At 47.4% G+C, this 13894-nt stretch overlaps 1 protein-coding gene across 7 annotated transcripts in view; it reads left to right on the top strand.

The window, feature by feature from the left end:
- The window catches only part of PLXNA4 (plexin A4), a 537871-nt gene that overhangs the window by 310474 nt on the left and 213503 nt on the right, over positions 1–13894 (top strand). The window contains exon 5 of one of the 7 annotated variants that reach the window (XM_034672307.1): positions 1654–1803. The exons of the other annotated variants lie outside the window; for them this stretch is intronic. Within the exon in view, the coding sequence (XP_034528198.1) occupies positions 1654–1695 (42 nt within the window). The 3' untranslated portion in view covers positions 1696–1803. Of the gene's footprint in view, positions 1–1653; positions 1804–13894 lie in introns of those variants that run through there. 7 annotated transcript variants of the gene reach the window in all.

Genomic DNA, 13894 nt, shown 5'->3' with positions numbered 1-13894 from the left:
ACTGGTTTAATGAGATATAACTCACATTCTATACAGTTCGCCCATTTAAAGAATACAATTTGGGGTGCCTGGTTAGCTCAGTCTGTTAAGTGTCTGCCTTTGGCTCAAATCATGATCTCAGGGTCCTGGGATTGAGCTCCACATTGGGCTCCCTGCTCAACAGGGGGACTGCTCCCTCTTCCTCCACCCCTCCTCCCCCTGTTCGTGCTCTTTCTCTCAAATAAATAAATAAATAAAATCTTTTTTTTTTTAAAGAAGAATACAATTCAGTGGCTTTCAATATAATTATGGAGTTGTGCAACCATCACCATAATCAATTTTGGAACATTTTCATCGCTCTATAAAGGAATGCCCTAACCCTTCAATATCACCTTGTCAGTCCCCATGCCTCCCATCCCTAGAAAACCACCGATCTACTTTCTATCTCTATAGATTTGCCTATGGTGGATATTTCATAAGAACGGAGTCCTACAATATGTGGTCCTTTGTGATTACTTCTTTCACTCAGCCTAGTGTTTTCAAGGTTCAACCATGCTGTAGCCTGTGTCAGGACTTCATTCTTTTTCATGGCTGAATCATATCCCTTTATATGAATATAGCACATTTTCTGTATCCAGCCCTCATTTGACGGACTTTTGGGTTGTTTTCACTTCTTGGCTATATGAGCAAGGCTGCTTTCTACATTTGTATACAAGTTTTTGCACCGACCTACGTTTTCATTTCTCTTGGATGCATACCGAGGTGTGAAATTTGGGAATGATACACTACATCTATATTTAACCATTGAAGAAACTCCATACCATTTTCCAATATCATAGACATTCCCACTGGCAACGTGTGAGGATGCCAGTTTTTCCAAACCCTTGCCAACCCTGGTTATTGTCTGTCTTTCGTCATAGCTCCACCGGAGAACAGGAAGTGGTATTGCAGTGTGGTTTTGAGTCACCTTTGTCTGAGCGAATGTAATATACTCTCAGCCTGAACAGGTCTGTGAGCTAATCGGCAGTGAATGATGACTTCAGTTCTGAGCTATGGGAATTATTAACCAGATCATCTTGAGCATGTGACTTAATTTCTCTGAATCTTAGTTTCCAGATCTGTGATTTGAGGCTGAGATACCCCCTCAGGACGTGAAGGCTGAGAGACTCTAGGGGAAGCAGCCAGCTTGCAAAGGGGAGGCGCACAGCACAGGCTCCTTCCCTTCCCCCATTCCGATACCTCGACCTCCATTTTCATGCCGCTCCAGTGGGACTAATATTTATATGTGCACCACCAATTCTGCATCGTGGTCGGGAGAAAGACTGTAACTTTAAAAAGAAAAGGAGGTTGATGTTGGATTGGGATGAGTTGGGACAAAGAAAAAGGCATTTGACTCTAAGATAAAGAAATTGGAGTTTTTTGTTTTTGTTTTTGTTTTTTTTTAACAAGGAGAAGCAAAGGGTGAGGAGGAACATAATAACCATCTTTAATATGAGGGGTTATTATGTGGAGGACGGTGACCAGCTGTTCCCCATCTCCACTAAGGACATCAGAAGGAAAAAGGCATTTAAACTGTGGGAAGCTGCCTGTAGCTTAGTTATTCAGAAGAGCTCCTTCGCTGTTAGGGTCGTGAAACATAGGAATGGGAATTTATCAAATTTCCTGTCCCTGAAGGTCTTTCCAAATAGGATGAACTGCATCCGGGAGCAGGACTGAGATGCCCTGAGGCTGTTCCTTCCATCACAAACGCGCTGCAGCTCTTGGCAGTGCCCACCCTTGGCAGCGTGCCCTGTAAGACCCCCTCTGCACACCAGGTAGTGTTCTAGTGACCTCTCTATGCCCCCCTCCCCTGTTTGGGCTGGACCCGGTTGCGTTCTCTTCTCTCCCAAAATGGTGTGGGGGAGTTGCTGCTCTCTATTTCAGTAGTGAGTGATGTGGTTTCTATACATAGCCCCAGCTTCTAACTTCTTTGGCAGCTCCCGGGTTGAAAGGTGCCGTTAAGAGAGAGGGAGAAAAAGAGCTAAATAACCCTTTTATTTTGAAAAAAAAAAAAAAGAAAAATCTTTCAAGAAAAGCTCAAATGTTTGGTCCTTTAATAGCTGGCTTACTGTGGCCATTATCGTCCTTGGCAAATCTCTCGGGCTTGGAAACCTGGCCAGCTACTCCTGTTTTACAGATGAGCAGACTGGAGTGTTACTCTGGGGAAAGCATATCAGGGTCACAGAGGGCGCGTCTCTGGTGTGGGATGCAGTTCCCATGAACGATCCTGGTCTGTCTGTGGTGAGCGTTACGGGAGCTGCCTCACCAGCCATCCCACCTTCCTCCTATCCCGAGGTGAGCAGGAAATGGAGGGAGGGGTGCCCCTCCCCCAAGACTGCAGGTGGGTCCCATAAGCATGAGCTAATCAGGGTAATCCTATCTGCCTTATCTGGCAGGGTTTGGTACAAATAATCCTAAATGATAAGTACCCAGAATTTCCCTGGTCCTAGGGTCTGAGGCCTCTCCAACCTGTCACCAACTACCCTTGCCTCTTGTTTGGGGGTTTGCTTTCTTGGCCGCCCCCTTGGTTGCCATGTGCCTCAATATTGATCCCCTTAGCCCTGGGAGCCAGCAGGAGGGGCCTGGGGCAGCTAGAGCCCCTGGGGCCCTCCATCGGCCTCTGTGAGCAACCTTTCCATTTACCTCAGCATACCTACAGATATTATGACTTTACTGTGTGTGCCATGACGTGAAAAAGTTTGGGAAACACTGAGGCAGAAGAAAACAGGTTTGGAATGAGAAGGATAGACGGGCATTCCCTCCATCCACCTGCTCACGTGCTCGGAAATGTCTGCTGTGTCCTCTGACCTGGCTTCCCTCAAGGCTGCAGGAGGGCTGCTAGGAACATCATAGGCCTGTGTGGGTAATGTCATTACCGCTGTGTTAAAGATTAGAGAACTGAGGCAAAGGGGTTATCTGGACAAGGTTATACAGTTAGCAAGTGGCAGGGCTAGAGATTTAATCGAGGCAACCTGGCCCTTCCACACCGGTCTCTCCAGCTGACTAGTGGGCAAGTGGAGGAGGAGGACAGGCACATGTCTGACACGTCTAACCCCATAAATCACTCCTCCAGCACCAACCTAAGGAAAAACTGCGAGGCAAATGAAATTTGCACCTTCCTCCCTGTTATGCTTCTCCCAGAAGAGCCATGCTGGGAAGGCACCCAGATTATAGTGTCTGACTGTCCCCTGTCCATGCTCCCTTCCACAGGAAATCTGGCCAAAATGAACACGCTGATAGTGCGTCTGAAGTGCGTCTGCAGAGTAAAGCTGCCTGGAAAAGCTATAAAAAGGGGGAAGGAGAAAGCGAAGCCAACTGCAGAAACAAGGACAGCCCCAGCCTGAGAGTTAGAAGCCAGGGAGGAGGTCTGGGCTCTGCCTCTATCTGTGTGATCTTGAGCAACTGCCTTCCCCCACCCCCCAGTCCTCAGATGTGGTGTTCAGACTCTTCTAGGAGCACACACCTGCCTGTCCCTCTGGGCAGCCCGGCTCAGCACTTCTGGGACCGACCATCACTTCCGGCTTAGCCGTCTTGGATGGCTCTTTTTGGAGGCAGCAAAGTCTCTTCACTGCGCTGGCGTTGACTTTGTCCATTTCTCAGTCCCTTTCTCATTCTCTTCTTCCCCTTCGCCCATCCCACTGCGGACACTCGGCCACAAACTTGCATCCCCACGTACAAACAGGCTCACTGTTACGAGACTCCAAACTTCCCAACAAATGCTCCCTTCGTCTGTCTGTGTCTTGTTTAGTTTCCAGGTGATGAAACTGGCCTTGGGCCTGGGTGGTTGTCATGGAGATACATCCCAGCTCCCCGCCCCACACGGGCCCTTGAGCTCTTCCCGGAAACCTTTCTGGACTAGAAAAGAAAGATCTGTCTCTGCCCTCGGTTTCTCCTTTGTGGAGAGGGGCTTCAGCTGCGAGTGCCCTGATGCTGCGTATTCCAGGTCTTTCCACCGGGGAGGGGGCCAAGGGCTGGCGAAAAAGCTCAGGAGGTTTTCTGCGGCCTCGTTCTATCTGCTAATTGCCCGGAGTGATGATTAGAGAAAAAAGAAAACAATGCAACGGGGTAACATCCATGATACTTACATTTTATCATCTTTGCTAAGGTCAGCAGAGGGATGCAGTTTATTCCTCTCTGACCATTCACTTCATGTCACCTTCTTACTGCTGAGCAAACCTCACCACCTACGGAGAGCGCCATCAGAAGTCCCTCACCTTTTCATTCAGGCTCTGAATTATAGACAGCTCATCAATACTGTCTACCTGAACCCCTCCAAGGGCACGTCCTTCAGGAGCTTAGACTGGTCCAAATTTCTAGTAGAGTGTGCGTGTGTGTGTATGTGTGTGTGTGTGTGTGTGTGTGAGATTTAGCCAGAATTAATCTCTGAGCATCTCAAAGGACTTTGGCCAGTGCTTTATATATCCTACCCATTTTCAGCGGAAGAGGGACACCTGCTCCCGCCACGGTGGGCAGACAGAGGGAAGTTGAGGCACAAAGTATAAATGAAGGACAGCATGTCCTTTTGTGGAGTCTAACAGGTTGAAATCTAGTGGCCACAAAAGGAAAACAAAAAAGTTTCCCAATTGTTCTGCGACCTTTCCAGCATATTTGGAAAACAGACCTACCACGAAAATTCTAGCCATGGGACTTGCTTTACAGAGAAAGGGGTAGAATTAGCCCTGGAGAGGGAACCTGATAACCTGGGTCCTCGTCCTGTCTCCTCCATTACTGAGTTGGTTAAGTCACATAGTATTTGTGAACGTTGTTTTTTAAAAATATTTTTTCCAAAAAAACTGAGTTAAAATACCCACTCCCCTCCCTCTGGATGATCCAAAGGTGTGAAGATGCTTTGAACCTTTCAAGGCATGCCAGAGATGCTAAGTTTAATTAAAGCCATGAGGGATCTCATCTGGTGCTCGCAGCCATCCTGTGAGGTTTGCATTATTTTCCAAGGCTCAGAGACATCAAACAACTTGCCCAAAGTCACCCAGGTAGCAAGCAGCACCGTCTGGATCGGGATCCGCTGACTTGAACTTGGAAGCTTTTCATCTGCCCACTACTGGCTGGCTGGCTGTTGAAACCAGCACAGAGACTGAGACCAGAGAGAGGGTCATTTCAAAGTCATCCCAACAACAGCCTGCTCTGGAATGAGGTGGAGAATAAATCCAGTGACCAGGAGTTATAGGAGCCTTCTGGCTCATGCAGCAGATGGGGGAAGAGGGGGAAGGGATCAAGTGGGAACAGAGAAAAAGTGGAGGAAAGGGGAAGCCATGTGAACTCCCATGCTGGCCTGGCAGAGGGGAGGGTAATGTGCCACGCTGGTCTCTGAGCCAAGAGAACATGTGTGGCTTTATCTCTGTCTGTACAATTTATGGTCCAGCTGGGCCCGTCCGTGAGGCTGGGCTGTTCTGGCACTGCGAGCAGAGTTACTCTTGGGACCAAACACTGGAGGCCCTGGGGCCCTGCCAGGAGCATACTGTAGCCATGGTTATCCGAGGGAAGTTCCCAAATGGGGTGGGTAAGCAGAGCCCAGAAGATTTAGAGGGCATGACTCTGTGGAGTTCCCAGAGCAACTGACTGGCCTGAACTCATGTGTGTTAGAACCATAGACTGTCTCATTTCCTTCCCCAGGAGTTCTGACAGATGCTCTTGTGGACTCATTCATTCATTCATTCATTCATTCAACGGAGAGTCATAGCAAGCTAGGTAGTTGTTATCATTGTAGAGGAGATATAACATGTCTGTCTATAGGAGAGTTCAATGGACAAGGTAAATGAGTTTTCCTGCCCTCAAGAAACAAGCAAGAGACAGATGTTAACGTGACAAGCACCCACAGTTGTACAATTTATTATGATTCACCATAGTCTTTGGATTATTCATTTAAACACTCTGCTCGTCAATGGATTTCCTAGTTTCACACCTACAGCCATCCCCAAAAGGAGTTACTTTAAACCTCTAAGATCTAGCCAAATATATGTGTGCATTCACCCATTTGTTCACTGCACCAACATTTACCCACTGCTGGTGCCTATTAGGGGAAATATTTATTATGGACAAATTTCCAAGGAGAAAAGCTGAGGTCAGATGCTTCAGAGGACACACCGGATCCACGATGACCCTCATCTCTCTCATCAGAGGCGGGTTTCTCCCAGCTAAGGTGTACGTTGCTGTGGCTTTGGACACAGGATCCCCGCATGCCTTGGAGATATTATGATCCCCTTGTTCCACTGAAAAGTGAGTTCTTCTCTGCTCTCTCCCTCCTTGACACATAATTAAATTGTAATACAGACAGTGACATGACAGCACTTTGAGGACAGAGGTAGAAATACAAGATGTTTTGATGAACAGCTATTGGGAATCGGCACCAAACGAGGCACGTAGATAATGGAACAACATGAAGGAAGGAGGAAGCTTCAGACTAACATGGAGAGGAAGGGCGAGGGCATGGACACTGGCCCTCGCTTGCAGGGCTGGCACTGACTGTTTCTGAGTGCAGAAAGCAGGCAAGGCATGTGCTCTTCACGCTACAGGAGTTGAAACTCTAATTGATCCTGTCTTGCAGTGGCCTCCCCCCGACCCCCAGAGAGCTCGGAGTTCTGAATGTCTTTCGTCTTGTGGGGTGAGAAGATCCATACTTCAGCAGTCCTTTATCATATCATGGCACACGTGAGAATTGATCGTTCCTAGGGGACACACTGAGTGCCTTACGTGCCTTATCCGCTGTTGGGGTACGCCCATCCAGGTGACTTGTCTCCCATGTGAAAGGTCAGGTGATGTCCTATAACCTGTTCTCCTGCCCCCAGGCAGCAACTGCCCTGTGTCATCCTGATGAGGCACAGTCGTCTGGGTGACAGGTGGTTTTACGGGAGCCATGGGCAGGCGAGAGGGAGGATGGCAGCTGTGTATCCACACGAAGTATTTCTCATCAGAGAGGTGGTACCTGCCTGTGCACTTAACCTATTCGCTGCTCCAAGGCAAGCCTCAGTGTCCCTCTTGCTCTCTGACCAGTGTTTCTCTAAGCCAGAGGACCGCTCTTCAAAGGGGGAACGTTTCAGAAGGACTTTAGGCTCCCGCTTGAAAGAGCAGTGCCATAATGATTATTAACTGGTCCATTTAAAAAGGATGTTCCTGACAGAAAGAAGGGTTGTCAGGGGCTGCGGGGAGGAAAGGGAAGCTCATGTTTCGTGGGCATGGAGTTTCAGTCCTGCAAGACGAAGGGCTCTGTGGCTGGACGGTGGTTGCAGAGCTATGGCAATGTACTCAACACTGTTGAACCGTATACTTAAAAAGTGGTTAAGATGGTATGTGTTCCATTATGTGGGTATCACCACAATTCATATTTTTTTAAAAAGAACTTTCCATCAAAAGAGTGTACCCCATCTACTCTTTATCATTTCCAAGCAGGCTCCACTCTTCTCTTTATAATATGTATTTCTGACCTTAAAAAAAGAAAAAAAATATTGGGGCGCCTGGGTGACTCAGTCAAGTGAGCATCTGACTCTTGATTTTGGCTCAGGTCATGATCTCAGGGCGGTGAGATCGGCCTGCATCAGGTTCTGTGCTCAGCAGGGAGTCTACTTGAGATTCTCTCTCTCTCTCCCCACAACCCCTTCCCCCACTTGCTCTCTCTCTCCCACTCTCTCTCTCTCAAAATAAATAAATAAAATCTTTAAAAACAATCTTACCCCATCTAAATTGATCCTTAACACTATAATATTGAGTACTTCTCCTTACCCTTTTCCTCAGGAGCCTTCGGCCAGACACGGCCCCCTCAGTCCTCACAAACCTCTTCCCAGGGAGGCTCAAGCTGGGTCCCTTCTCCATAACGCGATGTGCAGAAGTCAGAGGTCACCCCCACTCTGGCCTGTGAGGGGCCCAGCAGGAAGGCTGGCCTCTCATCTGTACCCACAAACCTCCCTAAGCCACTGAAGTAGGAGGCAGGACTACTGCTCTGGGTGGTGCTTTCAAGTTTATTAAAACACACTTGTCTATAGCGTGATACTTTAAAGCCCAGCTTAATTTATAATAACCACAGCAACAATCACAGAAGTGGCTTATCTTATAGCCAAGATTAATCTGTTTGTAACTCATTATATTCACAGAACCTTTATTTGCCTAAGTGTATTACTCTGGTTCCTGAATTCTATTGTTATGTTCAGCATTGTTATTCATACGTTTATCCAGTGTTACTATTTGTACGGAGTTGCCTTTTTCCTTACTTTCCAGTAATGCCTTAAAGTCCGTGTTTTATTCATAATCATAAATTCCCCAAGGGCAGGGATGATTTTCCTGATGTTATGGGGAAGAGGAGTAGCAAGGGACAGAGCAAGGCTTAGATGGTCTTCTCGAGCCGTGTTGATGCCAAAGGAAAATTCCATGACGGAGTGATCATTCCTGTCACATGCATTGACTGAGTATTCACTCTAGGCTGTGTGTGATGCTGGTGCTTAGGCCACTCAGATCCAAAAGGATTAGAAATGGGGCAGTGGTGTCACCCAGACCCGAGTTTGAATCCCATTTTGGCTCGGTGCTATACCTGGTGAGTAGCTTGTGTGAATTGGGCAGACTTACCATCCAGATCTGTTTCCCTCATTCCATAAGACAGTGCCCACTTGCATGTGGAGTGCGTGTAGTATACACTTGTATAACCTGGCATGTAGTGAATGGTCAGTAAATGTTAACTATTGTCTTCTCTTCCTCGGGGAGCTCATGACCTAGGAAAAGAGCCAAACCTTGAAATACTCAGAACCGTTCTGTGAAGGAATAGCGTAAGGGCCGTAATGAGGATGAATCCAAGGATCAGACTGGCCCAGAGGAGAGACTGGGGCCCGAGGCTGCATTGCAGGCAGAAGGAACAGCATCGACCCAGGCCCCGAGCTGAGAAGGGAGTGAACGAGCTGATGGAGGAGAGGCAGGTCTGGCTGAAATGTGGGTCCACAGCGCGGGCTCTGAGCATGAGGCTGGACATGTCGGTGAGGCCACGTGAAGGGCTTGAATGCCATCTTGAGGGATTTAGGTTTTACTGTATTTTAATAATTCTAAGACACAACGTTTTTAACATCCCCAAACCTAAGCATCTTATAATCCATGTGTTGTCCCGGTTGATGGCCATCGTTTATTTTCTTTTTTTAGGAGTACCCAAAATCATAGTGTATGGTACAGTGGGCACCTGGGGTCAGATGACATGTGGTGTGTTAAAGGCCACAGGACCCAAGGCCTGAGTGGACAAGCTTCGTGCTGCTATTGTTTCCTTTCCACTCTGCTAACGTGTTTGGTGCTGGCAAGTAAATGACCCGTTGTGTTCAGATCTGACTCGGTGCTGGTAAAGGACACAAGTCTTCGCGACTCAGCAATGCTCGGCTCAGTGGAACAGCCCTGCCAGAGGCGAGCCTCCACCCGGTAGGAACTGTCTGGTTTCAAAGAGGCTATGCTAGAGAAGAGATTGTTTGCTGCTTTCCCCTTTTTGGTTCTTTTGTGTGTTTCCCCATCTCTTTTGTTTCCCCCTATTCTTTATGCCCGTCTTTTCTGCTTCTCTCCATTGAGTAGAGCTGTCCTTAGGGCACAGTAAATCCATGGCTCACCTGTTGTGAGGACAGGACAGGGTCAGGGAGGCAGACAGGCGCTGGAGAAGAACAGGGAGGTCCCACCAGATGAGGCCCATCTACCTCCGGGCCACTCAGAAGCGAGACCCTTCCCCACACTTTGGTGGGTGGGGCTGGTTGCCTAGCAACAGTACCCTCCTCTCTTTCCACTCCTGCTTCTCAGCATCACCTCCTCTCCTCACTTCCCTTCAGACCAGTCAATGAAATTCATTTTTATCTAGCTTTAACGTGAGTAAATAATTGAGAAGCATTTGCTGTGATTTTCCTTAGACTCTCAACCCTTTGAGTGTCACTGAGGACTCTGCATGGAGTCCACGGGGTTCTGAAACTTAGCTACCTCCCGGACTCACTGTGGGACTGGTCAAAAGCAAAGGTCGTGGACAAGACCTGGAGAGTGAAGAAATCCACTCTGGATCTGTCGGGTCCAGAATCCTACCCTCCCCCTCCCCCTGTGATAGCCAGGCATGGAAGCTGAGGGGTATTTCTAGTCCAGATCAGTATTAGTTGTCGTAGATGACATGTATGTACATTATAGGATCTTTGATGGGGAAGAGAAGTCTTCATTATTTGGTTCATCCTCTATGCTAGGTCCTTTCAGTTAAGAATCACTGGAAGTTCCTTTCAGAGCTTTCAAAGGAAAGTTCACTTCCAGTGAGAACCAGTCTTCCGAAGTCTCGTCACAATAAATCCTGAAAGCAGCCATGGTATGTAACTCAGGGTCTAGATTGAGTGTGGGGGCCTTTGAGTATTCTCTCTTAATCTAAAAAGATGGAAAACTCAGGTCTAAGCTTTTCCAATTGCTGTATCCAAGGAGAGAGAAAGAAGAGAGAAGAGTTACATTATTAAAGTTTTAAAGTTTGTTTATACATGAGCAATATATTCATAATTGCTACTTTTCACAAAGTGGATTGCTCTTTCCTTTGTTATCGGTGGCTCGTGTAGGGTATGCACACAATAAATATTTGTGAAGGAAGAATGGAAGGAATCTCTAGTTCAATGAGTTTATTAAAACGCATCTTTTCATGGGATAAAACATGGAGAATTGATCTGTGGAGTATGTGATCGAGAACGGAGATTAAATTTAAATCAGGAGATTATTTTGTTAGATAAATTTCATATGTGTTTTACTCAACCGATGTGGGTGGTATGATGGGGAACAAGTCATGTCATCTGGTCAGAATTTTCACTTCCAGAATGAGGGGTGGGTAGCAGATCTCTGACTTTTTGACCAGCTCTAGCATTCACGATTCTAGGTGTTAACCACGGTCTTTCATTGGTTTCCGTCCCAGGTTGTCTTCTGGTCAGTAAAATGCCAAGGATGCCGCTTGTCCTGTAGTTACTAGCTGAATAAGCTCCTGAGCCAGGGCAGAGCCCAGGTGAGGCCCTTCTCCTCCCAGGGCTTCTGGACATTTCTGGGAGAAGCTGTGTCTCATCACAGAAGGTTCTGTGGGCTTCTTCCATTTCTCCTCATCAGCCATCCCTCCCCCTGAAAGATGCCTGGCATGGAAAACAGTGATGTGGGGGTGCCTGTGTCATCTTGCTAGCAACAATGTGAGCCATCCTTCCCCCCTCATTTGGCACGTGGACAGCCCATTACCCAAATGTCTCTTTAGGATGCTGCTAGGGCCCAGAAATGTATCTTACTAGGGAAGAAACAGACTATTTTCTTGTCCAGAGGACAGGAGCTAAGTGTCAGATGAAGGAAGTGGGTGGCGGGGGTCATCAGTTTCCGGTTATTTTTGAGGGCAGATCCTGTGTCTTGTTCAGTATTGTGTCCCCAGAGCCAGACCACCCCCACACCCCAATATTTACAATGTGGTCACTAAGTCATTATCTGTTGAATGCTGAGCATTATAAGATATTCCGTGGCTTGACTAGAAGGATATCTGGCTGTCTATAGAACATCCCCGTGTGCTTTGGAGGGTGAGGGTGTTAATCACTGTGTAAATATCTGGGCAATTACCACCCTGGCAGCACTTTTAAGACAATTTGTCCCGAACCAGGGTGGAGCAACTCGTTCTTACCAGTAACATGTCACCAGTAACATGTCACCCAGACTTCATAGCTGCCCGGCTTTCACCACTTCAGAGGCATGCTTTTTTGTGTGTGCTCTGTCTTCCATAAAAGCAACACTAGCATTTGCTGGTAGATTTCAAAACATCTGGGGGTCATAGAGTTTGGAGGGGTCTCCCTGACATGCTAAAGTGGCTCCGAGGAATTTGAGTTTGTCAAGATCCCTGTGCTGGTGGCAAAACCAATACGGAGCCAGCTCTCCTTACTCCAAGCCCAGTGCTCTTCCCAAGGCACCCAGAGCCAAGCAGCCTGCAGTCCTTGCAGAAACTGGAAGTTGTAAGAGCTTGCCCTCACCACAGTCTCCAGCTGGGAATCTGAGAAGGGTAGACAAAGTCATAGTGAATTTCAGAGAGGAACTCAACAGTTTGAGAGGTGGATAAATAACAGGTTTCTACAGCGTAAACATAAAGAGTGGGATGAGCAGCTGTTTTCCCTCACCACAAAAGGAAATGGACTTACATTGCTCCAGAAAGGACTTAGGGCAGACAATTAGGAGAACTTCCTGGCTCTGTGGTCTCTGCAAAGACAGACCTATCAGCCACTGACTCATCACGGCTTGCACACCCGTGTTCTCCCAAAGTGCAAAGGAAGCCCCTTTAGTGAACAGGGTATGTTTACCCAGCCTGGAAATTGTTATAAGCAGATCCTCGTACCCCTTCAAGCTCATGGTTCTCAGGCTGTGAACAGAGGCATGTTGCCTCATTTTGCATCAAGCCAAGCCAGCTAAAACCACTGAAACTACCTTGGCTGGGTTTGCCTAGCAATAGGTCAGGAAGAGAGTGTTCCAGCTTTTCAACCTTGTTACTCAAAAATGGGCTGAACTTGCTACTGCTGGGGTGCAGTTTACTGCAACTTTCCGTGGTGACATTTATATGAGAAGGGACTAAAACACATCTCCATATGATTGTCCATTTGCACACGTGTGTTGTGCAAATACGAATATGTACATCGCAGGTATACGTGCACAGTTGCAGCTGTGTATTTTTGCACATGCATCTGAGTATTCGTGTGCAAAATAGTATGTGCTTCCACAGCCAGGGGCCATGTGTGCACATGGGAAGTGCGTGTATGTATGTGCATATGTCTGTCCGGGTGCGTGAACATACACACGTGACTCCTGTGAGTATTTATTTCCACAACACCCATGGCTGCATATATGTGCAGGTATCTGCAAACACAAATGTCCGTTCTATTTTTGCTCATGCTATTCTGCCTGCCTTTATGGGGGAGAAATTGTTCAATGTTGGCAATGCAGTAAAGAGAAACTGATTTCAGTGGAATGTTCCCTTGCCCTGCAGACACATTGCCACTGCTTTTATGCCGCACATTACACCGTGGTGAAATTTAGTTAATTTTATGGTTTGTTATTACAACAGCAGAGTGGATTGAGAGAGGCAGCTTCTGTTGGCTCCATGTCCCAAATTTCCTGGGTGTGATGGGAGTGGGAGCAGGAAACTAGCAGTGGTCGGAAACAAAGTCAACCCAGAAGCAAAGTGGCTGCTCTAATTGGCTTTCGACTTTCATAACTATAGGAATTAATTGGTCCACAGAGTCTTGGCTGCTGCCCTCACGGAGTGTAGATTTTGGTCGGGAAATCAAGAGGCGGACATTCACAGAACTCTGAGACAACAACCAGGTGCTCAACTATTTTGCTGAAAAGGAGCACATTTTGGTGCAAAGAGCTTTGCAGTCTGAAGACCCTGTGTTCAGTTCCCAGCTCTGCCAGCTATTGGCTCCTTCTTCTCGAACCTTAACATCTAATCCCAACTTCTGTAAAGTGGGGAGAGTGATGGCCAGCCTCCGAGGTTCCGGGGAGGCGAGTGCCTGGAACATAAGGGGTGTTCACACAGCGTTCCTTCCTTCCTCACTTCTTGCCCAGAAAAACTCCTCTGCTCCAGAATATCTCTGGAAGTGAGGGAAAGCCAGAGCAGTGACATTGTGAAACCAGACTGAGTACCAAGCGAGAAAGGAGGAAGGATACACAAGTGATCGTGCCTGTCATTTCTGAACCCCCAAATCAGGACATACGGTCTGAAAACTTTGAAAGGTCTATTCTGGAAAATCCGCAACAAAAACAGGTGCTGCCTGGATCAGACGCTGATCCCTCTGAGGGTGAATGTGCCTGAAGCCCATTAGCTCATTGAGATATATGCCATCAGTCACTCTGAATGAGGCAAAGCTATTAACATTCTTATTTATAC

Source organism: Ailuropoda melanoleuca, chromosome 1, assembly GCF_002007445.2.
Source record: "Ailuropoda melanoleuca isolate Jingjing chromosome 1, ASM200744v2, whole genome shotgun sequence".
Classification (NCBI taxonomy): domain Eukaryota; kingdom Metazoa; phylum Chordata; class Mammalia; order Carnivora; family Ursidae; genus Ailuropoda; species Ailuropoda melanoleuca.
This window is presented reverse-complemented; position numbering and strand designations above follow the sequence as displayed.